The sequence below is a fragment of the Nipponia nippon genome, unplaced genomic scaffold (assembly GCF_047370975.1).
Source record: "Nipponia nippon isolate SJK-2023a ecotype South Korea unplaced genomic scaffold, ASM4737097v1 scaffold_13, whole genome shotgun sequence".
NCBI lineage: Eukaryota > Metazoa > Chordata > Aves > Pelecaniformes > Threskiornithidae > Nipponia > Nipponia nippon.
In genome coordinates, this window is record NW_028262324.1 from 849,004 (window position 1) to 871,462 (window position 22,459).

At 44.3% G+C, this 22,459-nt stretch overlaps 1 protein-coding gene across 23 annotated transcripts in view; it reads right to left on the reverse strand.

Annotated features, from left to right (window-relative positions):
- Window positions 1-22,459, reverse strand: part of NCOA6 (nuclear receptor coactivator 6) — a 55,312-nt gene that overhangs the window by 22,494 nt on the left and 10,359 nt on the right. For 19 of the 23 annotated variants that reach the window (XR_015702853.1, XR_015702855.1, XR_015702854.1 and 16 more), the window contains 8 exons: window positions 19,599-19,751; window positions 19,223-19,497; window positions 16,027-16,182; window positions 15,326-15,448; window positions 13,722-13,853; window positions 11,185-12,000; window positions 8,130-8,276; window positions 6,077-7,193 (listed from right to left, as the gene is read on the reverse strand). Coding sequence is in view for 20 of the 23 variants with exons in the window: in XM_087749361.1 (XP_087605487.1) it covers window positions 6,077-7,193; window positions 8,130-8,276; window positions 11,185-12,000; window positions 13,722-13,853; window positions 15,326-15,448; window positions 16,027-16,182; window positions 19,223-19,457 (2,726 nt within the window). In the remaining 3 variants the exon portion in view is untranslated. The remainder of the gene's footprint in view (window positions 1-6,076; window positions 7,194-8,129; window positions 8,277-11,184; window positions 12,001-13,721; window positions 13,854-15,325; window positions 15,449-16,026; window positions 16,183-19,222; window positions 19,498-19,598; window positions 19,752-22,459) is intronic. The other 4 variants (XM_087749355.1, XM_087749349.1, XM_087749354.1 and 1 more) reach the window with 1 other exon arrangement.

Sequence of the window (22,459 nt, forward strand, 5' to 3'; positions counted from 1 at the left end):
CAGGTAACTAATCCCTAGCACTTTTCACAGACCCGCAAGTAACTCACTAAAACGCGCCGCTACCTCCGGCATAACACGACAAACCTGAACACAGAGCCCAGGTCTGCTGACAGTCACTCCTCGGCCTTAAATACTGCCGAAAGGGAAACAACGTGCCTGCTGCTCTACTGATCTAAAACATTTCTTTCCTTTGTTTCTGCCTTGAATCTGAGTTTTATAACTAAGAGAAGGCCAATGGATATTTCAAATGATATAGGTATATATATATATATATAAACTAAATAGGCTTCCCTGTAATACTGCTGTGACATCTGTATACATAAGTATGTATCATGGGTAGATGCACAGAAATTGATTTTAATGGTAGGACCATTTCTTCCAGTATCGCACCCAGAAGCGACTAGCTCAGGCTATCAGAGACCTCTCAACATCGCAGCAAAAACGCACCCGCGTATCAGACATATTAAGTCACCCGCCGGAGCACAGACCTTTGTGGGATGCTGAGGCTTTGTAAGTGATCATGGAATCACAGAACGGTTTGGGTTGGAAGGGACCTTAAAGACCATCTGGTTCCAGCCCCCCGCCGTGGGCAGGGACACCTTCCACCAGACCAGGGTGCTCAAAGCCCCGTCCAACCTGGCCCTGAGCACTGCCAGGGATGGGGCAGCCCCAGCTTCTCTGGGCAACCTGTGCCAGCGCCTCACCACCCTCACGGGGGAGAATTTCTTCCTTGTATCTCACCTGAACCTGCCCTCTCTCAGTTGAAAGCCATTCCCCCTTGTCCTGTCACTGCCGGCCCTTGGAACAAGTCCCTCCCCAGCTTTCCTGCAGGCCCCTGCGGGCACTGGGGGGCTGCTGGAAGGTCTGCCCGCAGCCTCCCCTGCTCCAGGCTGAGCACCCCCAGCTCTCGGCCTGTCCTCGCAGCAGAGCTGCTCCAGCCCCCTGACCATCTTTGTGGCCTCCCCTGGCCCCGCTCCAACAGCCCCATGTCCTTCCCGTGCTGAGGACCCCCGAGCTGGACGCAGGGCTCCAGGGGGTCTCCCCAGAGCGGAGCAGAGAGGCAGGATCCCCTCCCTCGCCCCGCTGGCCACGCTGCGGGGATGCAGCCCAGGAGACGGTTGGCTTTCTGGGCTGCAAGCGCACATTGCCGGCTCACATTCAGTTTTTCATCCACCAGTAGCCCCAAGTCCTTCTCCAGGGGTACCTGATGCTCCAGGGGACCCTCTAGGACAATTTAAAATTGTTCAGATTCAATGCCCAAAACTTCACGGAACCAAGACAGCTTTTGCAGACTTAGAAAAAAACAAGTTTCTACAGCTATCAATATATATGGTCAGAGGACGTAAGATAAAAGAGAGATGAAGAGTAAAAGAGCTTAACTGCTTATCGGCTTCATGAATATATGAAGGCTGGAGGGAGATCTATGCAATAAAAGCTCTGAGTTAAAATGAAACACATCAAAATAAGCCCACTGCCAACAAAGCAGAATCATGCAGAAATGCCAAGGACAAAAGAAATTTTCAGCAAAATAAGAACTTGAAGTATATAAAGGCGGAGAGATCCGTCTTATTTCATTGTACTTGAGAGTAACCGTTTCTGGCATCCGTACAGCTGACACGGAGAGACCCAGGCCTGTCCTAACGTCCTGTTAACCACCTAACCACCCTTCAAACAGCAGCGGGTGACTTGAGAGTCCCTGAACGTTCCTGGGTGAAAACTGGGGAGAACGTAACCCAAGAGAGAAGAAAGGTAGGAAACGGGGCAAACACAGAACCGTTCCAAGCACTGCTGCTGAGCGGGCAACTGTTGCCAAGGGAAGGGTTTGGAGCTGAACCTTTTGTCTAATCCAGCACACCACCAATTTCTGCAATGCAGTTCTCGTAGGCTTATGTGCCTCCACCAGTAAATTTGATGAAAACTGGCAAAATGCGTACACACGCCCTAGAAGCATTACATTAGCAGCCACAAATGAACAAAAGTCCTGGCAGCAAAATCACCCAGAGGAGCTGCAGCCTTTGATGTAGGTGCCAGCAACGTGAACTGGAATAACCGCCTAAAATTGTGAATACAATCTTACATTTGTAATTTTGCCACTTATGATTTCTTTAGAATGGTGGGAGATTAAAACCGCTGCAGCTAAAGATCAGATAAAAAGCCGATGCAGAGCATCCCTGCACAAACAGGTTTAACCTAGAAAACAATCGTGGTGCAAAACCGATTCTCAGAAAACGTCTCCAGCCAGATGGGTCTGACCGGGCCAGCTGTACAAACCCTGCACAGCAGGCAGGGGGCTGGTTTGCTAGCAAAGAGCAGTTATTGTAGGAAAGACTGCTGCTGTAATTGCTGGGAAATTTAAACATAGCTTTTATTCTGAATGTAGCTGAAATTCACGGGGCATATTTAGCAACCACCACTCATCAAAAAAGCCAAAATTCTGAATACGAATAACAAGCAAGATGAGAAGCCTGTGTGAGAGGGACAAATATTCTGTACTTGTTCTTTCCTATTGCTCTGGATGTAAAAAACCCAAACCATCTGCACATTAGGTACAGTATAGATTGTCGTAAGTGAACCCTCTGCTCCACCAGCTGCATTCTCAAGCACAACCTTCAGGTACAAAACCCTTCATCAGGGTGAAGGGAGAACTCTAGAAGACAAAAAAAAAAAAAAAAAACAAACCAACAAAAAAACCAAAAAACCAACCCAACAGAACAAAACAAAAAACCAAAACCATAAAGGGCTGTAGATGCTGAAATTAGGTGTGCAAAAATAAAATTACAGTACAGATGCAAGCAGAACCAGGCCTGCCAACACGGTACAATGCTCTGCGACAGCTTTTGCTTTGATAGAAAAGCACTCGTCCTCTGATGCTAAACGAGTTTCGCTGCCCACGCGTACGGGGGACTGTCACCTCGAGACCTACGGCTGAAAGCTCTCTGAATCTCGTTGAGAAAAACTTCTTTGTCCTGCAGTGCTGTTCGCTACCCGCACGTCGCCGCCGCACATCTCCCCTCACACTGGGCACCGCGAGCCTGAACGCCGGCGGCGATGTTACCGAGCGCGTTGTTTCTGTTCTACCCGTGCACAGGATGCTTATGGCCTGTGCCCAGGGGAGCATTAAACAACTGTTCGGCTGTGCACGTATTTAATAGAATTAACCAACACGTTTTATCTACAGTCACATTCCACCTAGCATCTTTTTCCTCAGTTTACATCCCATTACCTACAGTCTTCAGGTTCAGGAGCAGACGCAATCGCTTCTCAACAACCTACTTTTCCAGAATGTCTTGGTTTTCATTCCAATGCTGAGCTGCTCAATTAAGCAAAACCTTAAAACTATTTTAGACTCGGCTGAATAAACTCTTTCAATAGCTCCCTTATCCTATTCACATTCCAATATGGCTCAGCCTACAAATCGTATGACTAATGGTACTTTTGTTACTATATTATTACATCTCAGAAATGATTTCTAAGAAAAAAAACAGAATCATTTTTAGCACGTTTATCAAATTAGCTCGATTTCCACACAAGGTTTGCTGCTCTGAATTCTAAAATTTCTGAGGAGGAATGGCAGAGAAGCAGCAGAGATGAAAAGCATCCTATTTGCTTCTGACGCAAAAGAAAGCAGGAAAAAACATCTGATCCAAATCAGATTTGAAGGACTCAATGCGGAGCTTGCTTAATGATGCTAGGGAAGCCGAGAGCGAATGGGGCGGGAAGGTCTTACAGCCAGCTTTCATCGCAGTCGCCCTCCTTTTGCTGGAGAAGAATCCCCAAAACATTTATAAGGATAGCTCCCTTCTTAATGCTCCTGCAAGGATAAAGTGATTAATATACAGCCCATTAAGGAACAAAATGCTGATCCATATCAGGTGGCAAAACAGCATTCTGCAGGCGGCAAAGGCAAGGGAACCTTCACTGAAAACTCAAGTGCCAGAATAAGTACAAAGTGGTATTTCCTTTGTCAAGTACACCAAAATCTGATTAAAAGCCTTATTTAAGAGCTAGGAATTCTTTTGAGTTGTCATAGCTCAACGGAAAAGCTGTAATTTAGCCTTCTTTTATTGTGAAAACTTTTTTACAAGCGAATAGTCTCGCGGGGCTTTGCAAGCTCAGAGGAGAGCTTTATATATCCGTTTCTTGATATTCCCAGGCCACGCTGAAGCTGGGTGATCATCAGTAAGACCAATGGAAACAAAATCCCAACAAGGCTTTTCTTGAACGATTAACGGATTTTCTTTTCAGAAGAGAGTGCCAACTCGCCTGCTCCCTCCGAGTCCCTTGTCATCTCCATGGCAAGACAGCTCACTACAGTAGTGGTTACTATTATTTTATTGGAATCTATTTAGAATGGAAGCATTTTATTTTTTACACGTAGCACCAGATCTTTCCTACCTAGAAATACAAGGCCATTTTTGTCTTTGATTTGGGGGGGGAACAACGAAACACCAAAAAAACCCAGAACCCCAGACTTTCCATGAAAGATGCAGATGACGAGTAGTGACACAAGGTTTGCATATTTTACTTTGCTGTGAATTATCAGCAGTGCCTGCCAGCAGTGCTGAGCCGACAGGCCATACCGTGACCATATATAATTGTATGGCAGGTATTTGAAAAGCTTTTCTCAAGGCCTGTTAAGTTAGCATGCTTTGCTTTACCTTTGCTATGCGTCACTTCCGCACCTGTAAAATGCACGTAACAGCTCCTGCATTTTATTTTAGTACCAGTTAAGCCAATTAACAATTGTCATAAAAGATCACTTGCTATAGATGATGCGAGTTGTTTCAGTCCAGAACTAAAATGTCCATAAGAAAATTAATTCCATCTTCACGAAGGAATCTTGACATTGTGCAGAAAATGCAGGCTGGGGCTACGCACTGAATAACCAAGGGAAAAAATAAAATATTGAACAGCCGCTTAGTACTTGAATGCCATCCACTAAAAGGTAGCATAAACTTCAGGTTAAAGACTTAGACTTCTAGTGATTATTCAAAGGAGCGGGACTGGTGGAACCAGAGCCACACCAGTAGCTTAATGTGCAATTGCTACCTTTTTGTCTGTTTGTTTTTAAGAATTTAACTTTGAAATTTGGATACTCCCGTGTTATAATTTTCTGTGCAAAGTTTTTCCATTTTTTTTCTAAAGCAAACTGGAAACAATCCCCAGAAGTTCCATCAGGTGGATTCGCCCCGGTGCCCCCGTGGCTCATCCGCAGTATTAGAATAATTAGATACAGCACATCTGCCTTTACCATTTTAGCCGAGCAGTGGCACAGCAGCAGCAGCCTACCACCCTGTGCTGGATCTGCAGGCTGCCGACAGCAAAAGGTTACAGGACAGCTGGCCGGTGAAGAATGTGCTGGCCAAAGAGGAATGCAGAGATCCAGCAATCCCGGATTTCCACTAAACAGGTACCTTCATTCGTTATCCCTCAATATTATCCATTTGCCTCTTCCCTCTCAGGAGGTGTGGGTTTTTTTCCTTCCTAACCTCTCCCAGCCCAGGAAGACCAGCACTGCTTGGGCTTGTTATCCTCATACTCAGAAAGTATCAGATTCCTCTCTCTAAATTCTAGCTGCAGCTTCAGCGAAGAGAGAAGTCCAGCTCAGCTCCAGGCAGAAACACGTCACGATATGCGTATAATTCGGGAAACAACCCCCCAAAAATCTCTACTGCACATGTTATAGGGAGGCTTCTAATTCTTCTGAAAGTACTTCCCAACCGTTGATCGTGGCTGTCAGACTGCTTAAAAAAGGCAGCCTCCTCCTCCGTGGGCCGTGGCACCACGCGCCACATTCTACCCTTCCTTTACCCAGTAAATGTACGGAACGGTGCCGTTATAATTGGGTTTATAACCGAGCTAGGATGTTTGCATTTTATTTTTTTTTTTTAATTCTTGAATGAACTTTCCAGTGGCAGACTTGCCAGTGGGTTATCATTTACCTCTTGAGAGAAATTGCTAGAATATGAAATAATACAGGCCCTTTCTCACCCCATGCCTGCTGAAAAAGTATTGACAAATTGCTTGTGGAGCTTCCCCATGCCCCCTTATAAAAACAATGTAATATTAAACCTACGTTGTTTGTTCTAGTTGTTGATTATTTTTCTTCTTCCTTGGAGGCTTCTTCTTCTTCGGCTTGCTGGCATTCTGATTATTTTGCTTGTTGTTCACACCAAAGTGTCCTGCTGATATATCGCTTTGCAGAAGGTTAACCAAGAGCGGACTCGTGAGCGTAACATCTTTATTGACAGGAAAAACAGGATTCTGCCCACAGGAAATCTGATTCCCATTTGGCGTTCCACTGAACCCCGTATTGAAAGGCAGCCCGTGGCCAGGGAAATGACTCCCTGAAGCACTGTTGTTTCCTTGCATTGCTTGCATATGAGAAGGTACCACGTTTGGCTGCTGCACAGGAACATCAGGTAACATCTGGGTCAAGTTCACATCGTTATTTGTTGTAGTAGTATCCCCAAGTTGCTGAGATATGTGAGGACCAGGTCCAGTGGGTCTTAAAACTTGCCCTTGAATTCCCATAACCTGAGAAGGATTGCCATTCACAGGGCCTTGCTGTGCCATCATCTGCCCGGTGAACTGCACCATGTTTCCTTGCATGTTTGGGGTTGGTCCTCTCATCAGTTGAGCTGGCCCCGTCATAACACTGGACTGGTTTTGAGTACTAAAAGGCTGCTTATTTCCTTGCATCTGAGTGGTCATCATCTGCTCCATCATCGAGTTTTGCTGTAACAAGACCTGGCCCTGAGGTCCCATCATCTGATTGTGTGTAGACATCATCTGTTGTCCCGGCTGGGGAATCATCTGTTTGGGTGGGGTCATCCTTTGGGGAGAAGGACCAAGATTTTGGTTTTGTGGCGTCACCATCATTTGGCCTTGTGGCATGAGCTGAGTTCGAGAAAGTATCATCTGGTTTTGAGGGTTCAGCGATCCCTGAGCCTGAATGTTCACCATCTGTCCTTGAGAGGACACAATTTGCTGATGCATTCCCATAAGCTGAGACTGTGGTCCTTGCTGAGGCTGTCCCTGGATGTTGCCCATGTTAACCTGTGGCACCCCACTAGCACCTGCCTGCTGGTTGTTCATATTTCCATGAAGTCCCATTAGATTGGTCTGCATCATGTTCGGTGGGCCATGTGGTGCTTGCATCTGATTTTGAGGAGGTCCAGATCCTTGGCCACCTTAAAAAAAAAAATTGCCAGTAAGAAACAGATTGGAGCGGTATAAGAGTTTTCACAACTTTTGATGTTAAGTACTCCAAAATTGTTTTCCTCCCTTTTCCAATGAACTGGAATATCCGACATATTTGCAGTCCTGTGATGCAACGTTTGATGCCACGGATACGTGTTAGTTGTCAAAAGAGAACATCATACTTCTCAAAATAAGCACTTGGACTGGTACTTCCCATGTACCCCACCGCAGAAGACGTAACAGAAATTTAATTTCAGTTGTTATCTGTATGTAAGTTTGAAAATCTTCCATAGTATCACCTAACTCAACAGAATAATTCCTAACCAAAATAAGCTTCAAACCTTGAGGTTATTTTATAATGTGTTAAAAAACAAACACACATGGAGTACTGATGAAATGACATTATCAGGGTATCCATAATCCAGACAAAAGACTAACAATCGAATTGTTAAATGGAGACATTTGTGAACTAAAGATTTAATTTTTACAGGACTGACTATAAGTAGACTTCCAAAGCTTTCAAAGGAACTAATGATCTTTTCAAAGCAGAACAAGATTATTTTGTTGTTCTGCTTCTAAGATAACAACACTCTTTTTTCTTTTCTGGACAAGAAGTTCCTTTTGTGTTGTATCTTTATTACCCCTAGCCTCCAAATTTCAGTACTACTTCCATTCAATTTCTTAACAGATACTTCTGGATCCTCGTACCACAGCCCTAATTGATAATAGTTGGGTTGTTTGAAAAACGTGAGCAGCCTCCCGCTTTTCTTTTCCTCCTGGAGCAATACACACAGAATGCCCTGCAGCCCCAGCTGGCTACCTCCCTGCGAACGACGAGTTTCATGTTTTGGTATCCGTGTTACACAGACAAAGGTGCAATTTTCTAGAAAACAGAGAAGACGGAGGAAGACCCATTCCAAACAGACCTGCGTGCTGCACATTTTGGCTGGTTTGCAGCTGCGGCGCTCCGCTGTTCACTGGTGTTCCCGGAGCTGTGGAAGGCACCTGACCTTGCATGAAGCTCTGGTTGGCCTGGCCTGCGGGGAACCCCGGCGGGAGGCGCTTGGGCATTCCTGACAGAAGAATTGTCTCATTAGTAAGTATGAAAATCAGGAGAGAAAGAAAGATAAAATCTATAACTGATGGATGAGAGGAAGAATACCTTTGAGTCTGTACTGTCATGTTACAGGTTTAGGCAGAAAGTGGTTTTTGCCAATATACAAAACGCACTGAAGACATTTATAGTTCTTATTCTGCAATAGTTCTGCCTAACAAGCTACTGCGACTCAGTTCAAACTGTAATTTAAGTACAAAACTTACCCCACACAGAAGGCGAAAAGTCCATGTTTGACTTTTTAGAAACTAGAAATTAAAGTAACATAGTTTGCTGTTTTCTTCTCTACTGCATCTCGACTCTAATCAGGCCCTTAACGTACTCCATGTACGCCAACACAAATAACTTGCATTTTTGTTACAGTGACGTGCTGCTCCCAACGACAGCTCTCACCGTACCGCAGCAGGTACGCACTCCCTCGCACTCCTTTGCACCGCCGCTGGGTGCACGCACGCTCCAGCTAACTTCTCAGCCCGGAGAGGGCTGCGTAGCCCCAGCAGACAGCACGCCCGCGGTCCGGGACGGCCGCTCAGCCAGGTAACCCTGCTCCTCCTGCTGCAAGGGCAACTGATGCCGTCAAGCCCCTGCCCGGCACAATGCCCACACTTTGACATATCAAAACATCACCGCTGCCCTGGGACAGAGAGCAAAACCTTCCCTCCACCCAGCAGCACGAGCAGCAGCATAAACGGATTCAGCAGAACCCACTTCTTTTCAACGCACGGCCAAACAGACGATGCCACAGACCCAGAAGCGACCCTGCCCTCCCGTATTCCTCTGACCCACGATACACAGCCAGAATTTGACTTTGGATCCTTCTACAGTTGCAGCCTTCTTGCACACTTGCTTGTGTTAATTAATCTGGCCTTAGGTTTTTAATTAATATTTCAAGATAATCAAGTTCACGGGTCAAACAATAAGACACATCTGCAAATATAGAACATACCCTTCTTGAAACATCACACCACCGGACGCTAGTTTTAGTTCTGCTAAACTTTTAGGAAAGTTTTGCATGTAGGAATGCTTGAACTGAGAGAATGAAGTGTTAACTTGGCCTATTCCAAAGCTAATATAAATTCTGATTTGCTAAATTAACTAGGTGAAATGGAAAGCGTTTGAATGTATTCATTTACACCAAACCTTTAAATGCAAGACGGCTTAAAAATTGAAAAATCTGTAATTACAACTTAGTCAGCATAATGCAAGATGGCTTAAAAATGGAAAGATCCATAATTACAACTTAATTAACATATAAACTGCAGCAAGGCATGAGCATGCACAGAAGCCAGGCAGAAACCTTAGCAAGTGGAAGCAACACAGCTTTGCCGAAACCAAGAGAATCCTATAGCTCATGGCAGGATTACCCATTTTAGCAATAAAGTCTACAGTGAGTCCAAATAACCTATTTCGATAGTTTATTTGCGGTGCCATTTTTGACTCAAAAAAGTCGGGTTTTGTTTGTAGTAGGTTTACTCAGAAGGGAAGGAGCATACAGAGGTTACGCTATCTAGAGGTCACGGCTACACTACCTAGGGGAAATGATTCCTGATGGGGACACGTGGCTGGTGAGGCAAAATTGTAGAGCAATGCGACTATAATAAATAACAACTAACTGCTTCCAGATGGAGACAAGATAAGATATACCGAGGACAGGGCACTGGCAGATCCTAAGGACAGTTTGGGAGAACCTTGAAAATGAGACAATTCATCTGAATCAAATTAATCCGAATTCAAATGAGACCCATGGTACAAACAGTGAAAACAAGAAGCCTGTCCAGATCAGCAGACCAAGAAGCGGGTATTCCTCACAGCTTTTTGGACAGATTTCAGACGTACAATGCGAGAATGCAAGAAATTAGAATATATATATGTGTGTGTAGGTGGACAAAGAACACGGCTCGCATTCTAAGTACAGGAAGAAAACATTTCAAAGGCTTAAGCAGGAGCTTGTGTACGGGACTGTACGTATGCGTATGTATGTGTATGTATGTGTCTGAGAGCAGCCATTCAAGAGGAAGATGAACAAATGAGTGAGCAGGGAGAAGTGCTACAAGTGCGGCACAGAACTACAGAAGGCTGAAGGGGAAAAAACACCAAGGACACAAAAGAGACCTTGGGACGGACAGATGAAATTCCTTCAGTTACAGAAGGATTCTAGGAACAGTAAGTACAAGGTGTGAGTGCGGAGGTCTGAGGAGAAAACTAAAGACAACACAACCAAAGGAGAACTTAAAACATCCCTTGACTTCTTAATTTTAGAATAGGGAGTACAAGAGCATGGCAGTAATAGCTCCTTCCTCTTTTCCATGGGAAGAAATTGTCGACAAATAAAGACGGGGTCAAGAAGAGACATCCACAACTTAGAAAGGAAGATGAAAATAATGCCTCACTTCTGTAGCAGAAAATGTAAGTGTTGACAGAGGAAGCTGAAGAGAGAAAGAAAATGTTCATTTGTTCTTATTACACTCTTTCTCTCTTTCTCAAAAAAAATCCTCCCCTCCCCAAAGAACAACCCCAAACCAAACCAACAACCCCACACCATCTCTGAATATCCTGAACTTGCTTAAAGGCAACAGAAGAGTTGCCACGAGGACGACTGGCAGTCATAACCAGCAACTGCATACAGCAATTTCCTTCTGCAGTGGCCCGGAGTCTACACTTCGGTTATCGCTGCGGCTCTGCAGGACAGAGACAGGCAGTAGAAATGAAGTGATGCTGATGCTAATTCACCCGTACCCACTTTATACTCAATCTATGCCTTTATTCTGTCTTTTGAAGGCTCTTTTCAAAACTAACAGCAACATTCGTTCTAGCCATTTTATGTTTCGTTTCTTTTTAAAATAAAAGAAGGTCTCAGTACTTCTTACCTCCTAAACCAGGGTGTAAACCTTGCGGACCTTGGTTCTGCTGCTGCATCACCATGAAGTTGGGGGGTACGTTCCCCTGTTGCACCATAGGATTACGACTAGGAGAACTGACAGGCTGCTGAAATCCCTGGGGAAGCGTGCTACTCTGGGGAGGCCTTGGTCCCATCTGCTGCTGCGTCTGGTTAACTGTTGGAGATGATGCAGGAGATCCCTGCTGGAAGGAGGAGGGAGAGGAAGCAGGAGACTTGTTGGTCAGGTGGGGTTGTTGTAGTGGCGTAGGAACCCGTGAGGGCCCTCCCTGAAGACTTTTCATTTGAGGAGCAGTAAACTGGCCAGGATTGCTCATTTGGGGAAAGTTTGAGTGAGCCTGGGAAGCTTGCTGGCTTCCAAAAGGGTATGGAGGTGGAGGATGAGTAGGAGTTTGCACTGTTGCTAGAGATGGTCTTGCTTGAAGTTGCTGCTGCATTTGTCCAGGCAACGGGGCCTTTTTCCAACCCTGGTTTACTGTCAATGTACCCAGTGCTCCCTGGGTTGGAGGAGGCTGAAGTGCTCCAGAAGGAAGCTGGTTCCAGCCAGGGGGAACTGGAACCTGTGCTGGTGAAGTAAATGAAGGTCGAATACCCTGCTGTGGCTGCTGATGTGGCTGGGGAGGACGTGTCTGCAACTGCGTCTGCTGCTGTAGCTGCTGAAAGTTGGCCGAGTTCATCTGCCTGTTTACAGGAACTGACTGCATTGAATGGAGCTGGGGAGCTAAAGATCCAGATGGATGATTTTGCTGCTGGATATTTAGCCCAGATAAGAGTGGGTCCATTGCATCTATTAAAATAGCAAAGAAAAGGAAAAAAAATAACCTACTGTAGACAAAACCCACCCCAAAACAAGAAAGGGTAAATTGCTTGCTTGCATTTGCTTACTCTGCATAAAAATTCACACTCCAGTGTTCCAATTTCTCCAACAGACAGAACAGACAACGCTCTAAAAGTTTTCAAAATGTCTGGGAATCCTGAGAAGCCAGGTCTTATCAATTTATAACCGCTATAATAAAGCACGATAGCTCCACAGCACTTGTTGCTACAGACTAATGTAAGCCACCTACACACTTAGAATTGTAGAATCACAGACTATCTCAAGTTGGAAGGGACCCGTAAGGATCACCGAGTCCAACTCCCTGCTCCTCGCAGGATGACCCAAGACTAAACTGTGGGACTCAGAGCGTCGTCCAGACGCGCCTCCAACTCTGATGGGCTTGGTGCTGTGACCGCGTCCCCGGGAGCCCGTTCCAGGGACCGACCACCCTCTCGGTGAAGAACCTTTCCCTGATGGCCAACCTGAACCTCCCCTGACGCAGCCGCTTCCCGTTTCCTCGTGTCCTATCGCTGGCCACCGGGGAGAGGAGATCAGCACCTCCCCTCCGCTGCCCGCCTTGAGGAAGGTGCAGACTGCGGTGAGGGCAGCCCTCAGCCTTCTCTTCTCCAGGCTGAACGAGCCGAGGGACCTCAGCCGCTCCTCCTAGGTCTTGCCCCCAGACCCTCCACCACCTTGGTCGCCCTCCTCTGGACACGCTCTCGCAGTTCGATGTCCCTCGTATATTGAGGCGCCCAAAACCGCACGCAGCGCTGGAGGCGGGGCCGCCCCGGTGGGGTGCGGAGTGGGCCAGCCACCTCCCTCGGCCGGCTCGCGGTGCCGTGCTGGATGCGCCCCAGGGCACGGCCGGCCCTTCTGGCTGCCAGGGCACGCTGTTGGCTCCTGCTCAGCGTGCCATCAGCCCAAACCCCCGATCTCTTTCCATGGTGCTGCTCTCCAGCCTCTCGTCCCCCAGTTTGTATGTATATACAAACCACTTGTTGGGGCTATTATCCCTATCAGTTAAAAAAAAGTGGCATAACGAGGAATTAAGGTAGTACCATAAACTAATATTCCCAGAATATTTAAAACATTTATGAAAAATGGTGTCCGTAAGAATAAATACTGCAGAGACCTACAGAAGTTGGCAAGTACTGCCACCGTTTTATGGAGGCACAAGTAATAACCCCCTCTTTTTCTGTAGTCCCAAAACGCAAGTAACTTGTACTGGCAGAATTGTGAAGAGTAAACCCTAAACATTCACATCCCCTAGATCAGGGAATCCTGAAACGCCAGCCTACCTACCCCCTCAGAAAAGCACCTGTGCCCAGCCCGGTGCATTCGCTTCCTACCGGAGACATCTGCCTCGTTCAACCAATCCTTCTCTTACCTTTATCTAAACACAGAGCTCAGTCACAACAGTGCTACTGCAGAAATACCACTGCCGCTGCTCAACGCATTTGAACAAAGTACCAAGCAAGCTGGTGTCTTATTAGGCACCCAAATGATCTGGAAGGTTTTGCCAGGTTAATGGGGGCAGGGAGGGTTCCACAGAAAGAGCAACTCCCAGAAAGGGCAGGGGAAATGCACCAGGACAATTCCGGAGTACACTCGTATGAGTACACGCTCAAGCTTGTGTGCTGAAGAATAAAAATTCAGAACATTTCCAGGTCAGTACTGTGACTAAACTTCACCACCTGGCTGTGAGGAAGGCCGAGGCGTTCTTGGCTGCAGCTCAGCGCTAGCACCACTTGCCACCATAGAGGAAGGCACGTTTCCACTCTGGGACATCATGACAGCTGCAGCATTGCTCATTCTTATTAAACCTTAAAAAACAAAAATAAAAATTATCAAGTCTTGCAGTTTTTACATAGAGAAGAATTTTAGATTTTTTTTTTTACAAGAAAAAATGATATTTGTTAATAAAACATTTCTTTAGACTTTAAGAATCGTTTGTCTGAAGTAACCCGAGGACACACATCTCTGCCTGGAAGCTTAGATTCCCTGCTGCAGAACGAACAAGTTAAGGTCATGCTGAAGCTTTTCCTTTAGCACCAACCCTCTAAAAAGGCCACAGAAGGAAACACAACCAACTCCTGAATTATTTGAGCCTGACTTGCCCCTAAAGTCACCAAGTGACAAGACTGTACCAAAGTTATACATGTACGAAGGTTTTTGCAAAATCTAATCTTAAAAAGTAACTGAGCTGTTGTAAGAGAGAAAAATTTCAATGTTTCACTTCCACAGGCTGCTATTTTATAAAATGGTTTATATTGTTGACTTGTTGGTTATATTGTTGTTGTATTTATACTGTTTACATTTATATTGTGACCTGCAGGCAGAAAACGAAGCTCATGATCGTCACAGTGAAGATTAGAGCAGCCACTTTCTAAGTAAACCTTTCTTTCAGCGTTTCACATTCCTCGTTAAGCACAATGATTTAACTACTGCTTAATCAGGCTTCTACGGAGGGGAAATGTTCTTTCCGTTCCTTCTCATCAACAGCCACACATGCATCTTACATTAACTCTGACAAAAAGTACTCCCAGGTTTCTTAATTGCTTTAAATCCTATTTACTAAGATACTAATTAGCTATTTCGGCGTATGATTCAGCTATTAAAATAAATTACATAGTAGCTTGCTTTTAACTCTTCCTAAAAATCTGACTTTTGCAGTTAAAAATTACTTATCGTGCATATACAATGCTCTAAAATGCAGAGTTTAATAAAACTACATCTCTCCATGAAAATTAATTCTCTATGATCAGATCTCAAAACTTTATAAGAAAATAAAGAGACTAAGAATGACAGCGTACTGTCCTTCCCATCATTATCATGGATTTAATCTAAAAGAGTTTATTATTGTCCACTGAATAAAGGCTTATGCTCATTTTCATAACGGCAGCCAAACAGAAAACGGTGATAATTTGTGCACACTTCAAAGCGAATTCATTATACCAGACTTATCTGCTTCAACAGTTTGTATGTAAGAAAACCCCACCAAAACCCTAAAACCAAAACAAAACCCCACAGCACCAAACCCTCAAAACACCCCAAACCAACCCAATCTGCCCCACCCAAATCACTCCAACACTTGTGGGACAAAACGCAGCCAACTATTCAGTTCACGTAATGTGGGACACGGTTTGACAGTACAGAAACAAGAACACACATTAATTAAAGGGTCAATAAAAAGTCTGCAAACAATAGTTGCTACAATCAGTGAGATTTTCTGATTAGCTTAGTACCAAATTTCAAAGTGTATAAAGCTAAGCGAATAAGAACCAAAGGAATTTACCTTGTCCCCCTTGCATGGGAAACCCCGTTTCCATTCGCACCGAGTTGCTTGCTCCCAGGGGCCCGTTGATTCGCACATCTTGGCTTCTGTTTTGAGCTAAAGCTAAATTGATAGCACCTTCCCCTAAAAGGAATGTGCAATTTGGGTGAACTGAATGACATACAGAAAAGCAGAACACAGACGTTTTCAAAGGGACATTTAAAAGGTTAAACTTTACCTATAATGCGCGCTTTAGAAGGCCAGTTATGCATCATCCTACCCTTCCTTACCTTCTGGATTTCCGTTTTAAGAAAAACGGACGCCCTGACACGCATTAAATGCCCTTGGTTTCATCCTGAGTGTGCTCTTGGACGATTGTCCAGAATGGATATTTTAATTGTGAAATCCACTGAAAACTTGTTTTTAAGAAAGCCTCATATGAAACAATTAGAGGGAAAAAAAAAAACCAAACAGGGCACATTTTGCTAGCTAACACTCAAAAAAACATTTTTCAGGAGATTTCCTGATGGTCAGAGCATTTTTGGCTATCATTTTTATTATTAAACCTGTTCGTCAAAGAATAAAAGTCTTGAGCTACCTTTTCACTGAAGTCACTCTCCAAATTACTAAATTAGAAGTTTCGCAACATTAACCAAGATCGCTTGTTGAGTATACTTAAATTTCAGCCTAATGCCTTTGGAAGCAAATTAGGTGTGAAATACCTTCAATTTGAACTGAGAGAATTCCCAGGTCACGGAGCTGTTGGTTATTGTTCTGAGCCAGAATTCGCAGCCGCTCAGCAGCTTCCCGGGGTATATTGAACGTCACGCGGACACTGTTCCAGGGCTCTATCTTCTGCAGCTTTAACTTGTTGGATTCTTACAAGAAAAACGGCCCGAGTCAGTGCAAAGGCAGTTTTCAAACACGTATGATGAAATAACTTGGTAAAAAAGCACAGCTGAAAAACTGAAACAATTATTTGGCTTTGAAAATTACCGGTGGTTAGTCTGAGGCGCAGGAGGTTTCTCCAGCACAGGCGTACAGTGACCGATGCTGCCAAACCACGTCAGGTAGTTTCCAAAAATCAGCAATATAAAAAACTACCCAGCTGACTCCTACTAACCAAGGCAGCAGCCAACACAATCAGTTGACAGTATTACTCACAATTTGAAATATTCTGTGGATAAACTACCTTGGAAAGATATGAAAATATCTAGTAAAACGGATTTAGTAAATCTGTTAGTGAACCAGATGGATGTGTGAAAAAACTGACTACATGAAACCCTCATTCTTGAAATATTTGCTCTACAAATACTTGTGAAACCATCTTTTTTTTTTTTGTAGAAGGCCAGTGCCAACAGAGTTCTAGCAGTATTTCATTAATTTCTACCGTATTAATTAGTTTTTCTGAATAGGTACGTTCAATCCGCTGCAAAAAAAGGATATTAAAGTCGTGCAAAATATTTAGTTGCAGGTTTTCTGAGAACCTATTCTACGTGAGCGTTTCTACGTAGCTCAGTTGGTTTAAAAGTAACAGGTGGGAATTAGCAAAAAGGTAGGGCAGTTACGTTGGATGTATTTATCTGAAGTGGTACCTAACCAAATTATTGCTACGAAATGCATTTAAGGATAATTAAAAATATATTCCTAATACAGGTTTATAAGCTTCCTGCTTCTAGCTTTCTGAAAAGGCAGTCCCTTTGAAAACAGCAACCATTGGCCCAAATTTGAACCAGCCAGTTCTTCCACTGTAACATCAGATTTACTACAAGTCTGCTGACTTTTGATTCCGAAGAACATGTCATTTAAGAATGCCAATAACTCACTCCTGTTTAGGAATCTCTTGGCCTTAACTAATTCACCAAGTCCCTTCTGCTGCCACAGCAATGGTTTTATCAAGTTCCTCCTCTTTCTACGCATAACACGTTCTTGGCTGGAAACATGACACGATTAGTTTTAAAACCTCCTTTTGTGGAGGCTTGAACAGTCCTGTGTTTACTGCTATTAACCTTCCAATATTTTACATATAAAAATTGCATTGTTTCAGTATTTCTACATATTACCACCCGAGTTTCTCGTTTTTCAAACACTGCATCTGCTAAGTTTAAACCAGCGTTATTTACTATCTCGACATTCTGAATATCCTGTTTTGCTCTCAGTCAGTTTCAATAACTTGTCACGTGGATAATTTACAAATTAATTTGACATTGATTTTAAAAATTTGCTTTCTGCTTTCTCAGCTGAGGTCTGGATCCCGTCAGTAACGTTTAGCACAAACGCAGCAGGCAGACAGACGCCTCCGTGTAACGAAGGCAACTCCGCACAGCTACAAACTGAATTTGCTTCCATTCAAGAGCCACGCAATCCATCCATGGTATTAACGCGTATCCTTCTACACCAGTAACTCTCTGTTAGTTTTACGTCTACTTCCAGCTGTTTATAAGATGCAGCTCAAAACTGTGGTATTCTTCATCGTACTTTTGTCTTATCCCCGGTTTTGTATCTGCCCGAGAGATAACAGCGAGGACCCAACAGCGGATGCCAGACCCAGCTGACTGCAGCTGGGCAAAATGGAAGGAAAAGGACAAAGTGGCGAAGAAATTCAGTTTGGTTATTCAGAAGTCACAGGTTATTTTTCTGAAAAGGTATTTTACATTATTGAAAAAACAAACAATGCAATGAACATTTTAAAGCCTAATCTAGAAAATTAGTGTTTTTTAAACACACAGACTGCCTGCCTGAAGAAGACAGGTGGACTTCCCATTGTACGGCGTGATTTCAAAAGACCACGCAGCAGACGAGCAGCACGCTGGGATGGCGACCTACAGTTATCAGGAAAAGCTGGGTTCACACACAGCAAAAAGAGGGAGAGAGAGCGCATGGGCAGTTACGGGGCTTTTAGACTGCCGTCATACGACTTCATGCCGAGTCAGATCAGCGCTGCTGTGGTCCCAGTCTCCAAGGCTCTTCTGGTTACGCGTTCCTGCCACCACACTTAAGGCGATCCGCCTGGCTTTACCTGTTTCTATTGCAAACTACACTCATGGCAAGAAATTAAGCCCTTCGCCTGACCGGGCAAGTAATGTCAGATGAGGGGCGTTGCTGGGGGACTGGCGGGGGGGGGCACCCCACCGATCCAAGCAGGCTGACCCAAACCAGCCCAACCCTGCACCCTTCCCGAGGGAGGGCTGTCTATTAAGAAAGACTGTACTTGTACAAGCAAGACTACGTACGCGGGCAGCTCGCAGTAACCATCCTAAGCCCCTCTGCAAAGATGCTCAGACAGCGCACAGATGTCTCTTTCCAGATCTAGATGTGCTGGCAAAAGACGTTATTGTCCCCAAAGCCTGTTATTGCTCACTAGCTACACAGCTGTCCCCAGGCCTCGGTGGGCGTACGGGGGCACATGACAGCACTCCACGTCCCCATCAGGGAAAAAAGAAAAAAAAAAAAATCAGGTAGCGCAGGTCACTGTAGCAGCAAAGGGGCAGTAATGTCTTGAGCTGACACAGTTACTTGGGAGTGAACCTATTCTCAGATGAACTGCAGTGGTTTAAATCGGATGGGTTTGGTAGTAAAAAACATCTCCTGTGTGGACAAGCCCGGTTTCACTTCCATATAACACAACAACGTGTAATGGAGGGAGAAAATGAAAGAGGAAAACCCAAGTAACACACGGGAACTGAATAGGAATAAATGAACTCACTAATGAAAGCGGTTTTAAACAACAAAACAACTGCAGAAACCTGTACTCTGTCTCCCTCAGAAGAACAGCTCCCAAACTCACTAAGAATAACCTCAACAAATCTTATTACAAAGTAACTCAAAACCAATATAATCGGTTTCTTTGTACGCGCACCCTGACTTTGTACATACATATTTCAAGGAGAGCTGAAAAACGAGAGGAAGGTACGTTACCCATGTGTAAAAGGCCAGGCACATTCTCCAGTATGGTATCGAGTTTCTGCTCAAAGTCTCTGTCACCTATATTTCCTTTAAAAGCTACAAAGATCGTGGAATCCTCAGGAGCAGCCTCCTGTTTCAGTTCATCTTCCTCCAGTCCTGAATCAAAATCCACCTCTAAGTCTTCCATAGCTGAGGAGTACAAGGAGGCATATGTGTCTTTTAAGTTAGGTAGATCATCCCAAACCATTGTTTCCAACAATGGGAGCCTGTCAGACGTTAAGATGATGCTTGGAAGGGAAAAAAAGAATTACAATTAAGTATAATAAGCATGTAAAGACATTAGCAACTGCTTTCAGTGGCACATAAGATCACTGACAGAAACACCTACCGGGTGGCCCAATGCTGGGGTCTGCGAGACAAACTGTGCGACTTTGAAGACGGTGGCCATGGCAGTGCCCAAGCCGTTCGTTCACCAGAACAAACAGAAGCGGTTTCCTGACAGAATCCTGCCGCACGTGACTTGAGAAGTATTCCAGTTGACCTAAACGATAGTCAGGTAGAAAGGAGGGTAGAGGAAAAAAAAATAAGAAGAAAATCAATTACATTCATCTCTGTATCGTACAGAGGACAAGCAAGCACCCAGTACCAGCCCTGCAGCGCCTGACTTGCAGGAAATTATACAACTGACAGCAATACTTTAATTACAGAAAGAGGAAAAAACCACCAAATTTAGCTTTAGGGACTGCAGATGCAATAGGCACTCCTTTGTCCAGCAAAGCAGTAGGAAAGCCACAGCACGTTTTCACCAGGAGAAATATAGCATTTGACAAATATTTTACTCACATCCAGGGAAATCTCAGGCATACTATGCCTTCTTTCTGTAGTTTGTAAAGATTTAGGTGTTTTCAGCTGCTTATGCACATTACAACCTGAAATTTGCTCCCCCTGTGCTAGCCCACAACTCCCCCCATGCCCCCGTTGAGCTTGGATAAGAACAAATTTAGCAAATCACATCACACACCTGATGTTTTTCACTTTGTAATGTCTAGACATCGCAATAAATTTTACTTGACGTTATGATAGTAATCTAAGCTGTTATATGTACAGAAGCACAACCTACGATAAAAGTTATCCCCACATCTACGGTGAACAATACCAACGCTTAATTAAGATACGCGTTTTTCCGCTCCAACACAAGCCGTTACAAGGGCTGCGGCACCGACTCCTCCGGGCGAGACCTCTATTCTCACGCTCGATGCTTTGCAAGTATCGCTAAAAGATTAAAACCATCTCCGCCAACAGCCAAGGCTGATGTCAAAACCAAAAAAGGGACCTGGTCCTGGGCACCGCTGCCAAAAACAAATCAATTCAACAGCCAGGACTGTCAAGACCTCATAACTCCAAAGCCGTCGGCATTCAGCACAACCCACCCAAAACGTTCAGTTCAGGACGACATACCCTTGGATGGGATACAGATTGGGTTTTTGGCAGAGGTTCAAGTTCCCATCACAAATTAAAACCACAACTCTGAGATGAAAGGTGAGCTGCAGATACTGGCCAGAAAACAGCCTTTTTTAATTAAAAAAAATATATATATATATAACTATGTTAGACAAGCTTAGATTCAACTCTACACTGTTTGCACACCTGCGTAACATTGCTGAAGGGACAAGGTTACAAATGAGAAAACAAGGACTCGGAAGTCACAAAATACCCTCGGCTTTTGGTCAGGTCTCTACGCACACACCTACTGTGATTTTACAAAATACAGGTTTTTTTCTCCCTCGCACCCTTGCACCGCACAAGGCAGGCGAAGTGGCGTTAATAAATAATCATCTCTCTTACATATAGTCACTCTCTTCATACTGCAGCTCCAGGCCTTCCCTCCCAAACATGGCTCAGATCTCGGATTAAAAACAAAGCTAATTTTGCGTCACAAGCTCTTCTGCAGGCCTGCAACGGAAAGTAAGTAAAAACGTTTCACAGCCGCTGATCTATTTCCATACCGCTTTCCTTAGTTACTTATTATTACCATGGAAATTTTAAAGATGGGGAATAGAGACAAAAATTTTAAAAATTCATTACCAGGTGAACACGGAGACAATTAAATCTTTTTTTCCCCGGACTCCTTGCTGCTCAGCTCTGTATCTAAATTACAGGTCTGAGTGTTTGGCACCTCCATTAAGTTAAACTACTCTGTTTCATGTCAGTGCCCAGAAAATGAGAATGGCAATTAATAAGCATCTATGAAAAGCTGTTTTAATTGATTTTCACACATAATTTCTTGGACAGGGAACTTCCTTACCAGAGCTGGCTTTACACCAACCAGGAGAGAATTCCTTCTCCATTCCTACATCGTTCATTACACATACACCAACTTCAGGGAGAAAGGAGCTGGGAGTCCTACACGAATAATCTTTTTAACGACCAAGCACAGTCATTCTGTGCGCTGAATGAGGCAAGCACCCTGTGAAACATAAGCACTATATTTTGAAGAAAATTACATAGAAAATTATTTATCTGAAAATCTTGAGTAAGTTTTTCAGGGAGAGAAATCTCAGCTCAATATACAGGCTCTTACGTGCTGAAAAAGCACAATTACTTGGAGAGGATGGGGTGTTCCACCTGCAGCGAGAAACGTGAGTACTTCTGACAATCCCTGACAGCAAAGAATTAGAAATTCCTCTATAAGAACACAAACATTTCAAATCTTTTTCTGAATGGAAGTGTCTGAAGCAGCCATGTTCTCTGTGAAAGAGCAGCAGACTCCCAGACTGCCTAAACCGTGGTTTTAAAGACCTCGTGAAAATGCTGCAGCTTAGACCAGATTCCACCAACCTCGCCTCAACGTGCCCAAATCAGACAGAATTTCTTGAAATTATGGCCCTTCACGAACACTACTACAACATAGTTTGCTACATCCCGAAGGACCACAGGTCTTGTTTCATTTGACTCAGAAAATCACAGGAGTGCAGGAAAAGCCTGAGTTAAGAAAAAACAAGATTGAGTCTTAAATTTTACTTTTTGGATAAGAACATGTAGCTACAGCTCTCTTTGCACTTTTTTCCCCACATTACGCTCCTCAAGGATCTCCGCTACATCCATCTTCCCGCTCTCCCTCCCAAACACACGCAGTTTAGTCCGTTCCTACGTTCAGGTGTAATTTATCTCAAGTATGACAGGAGGAAGTAATGATTTGCGAAATCTTCCTCTTCAGGCAGAGCACAGCACGCTGTCCATCTCAAACCA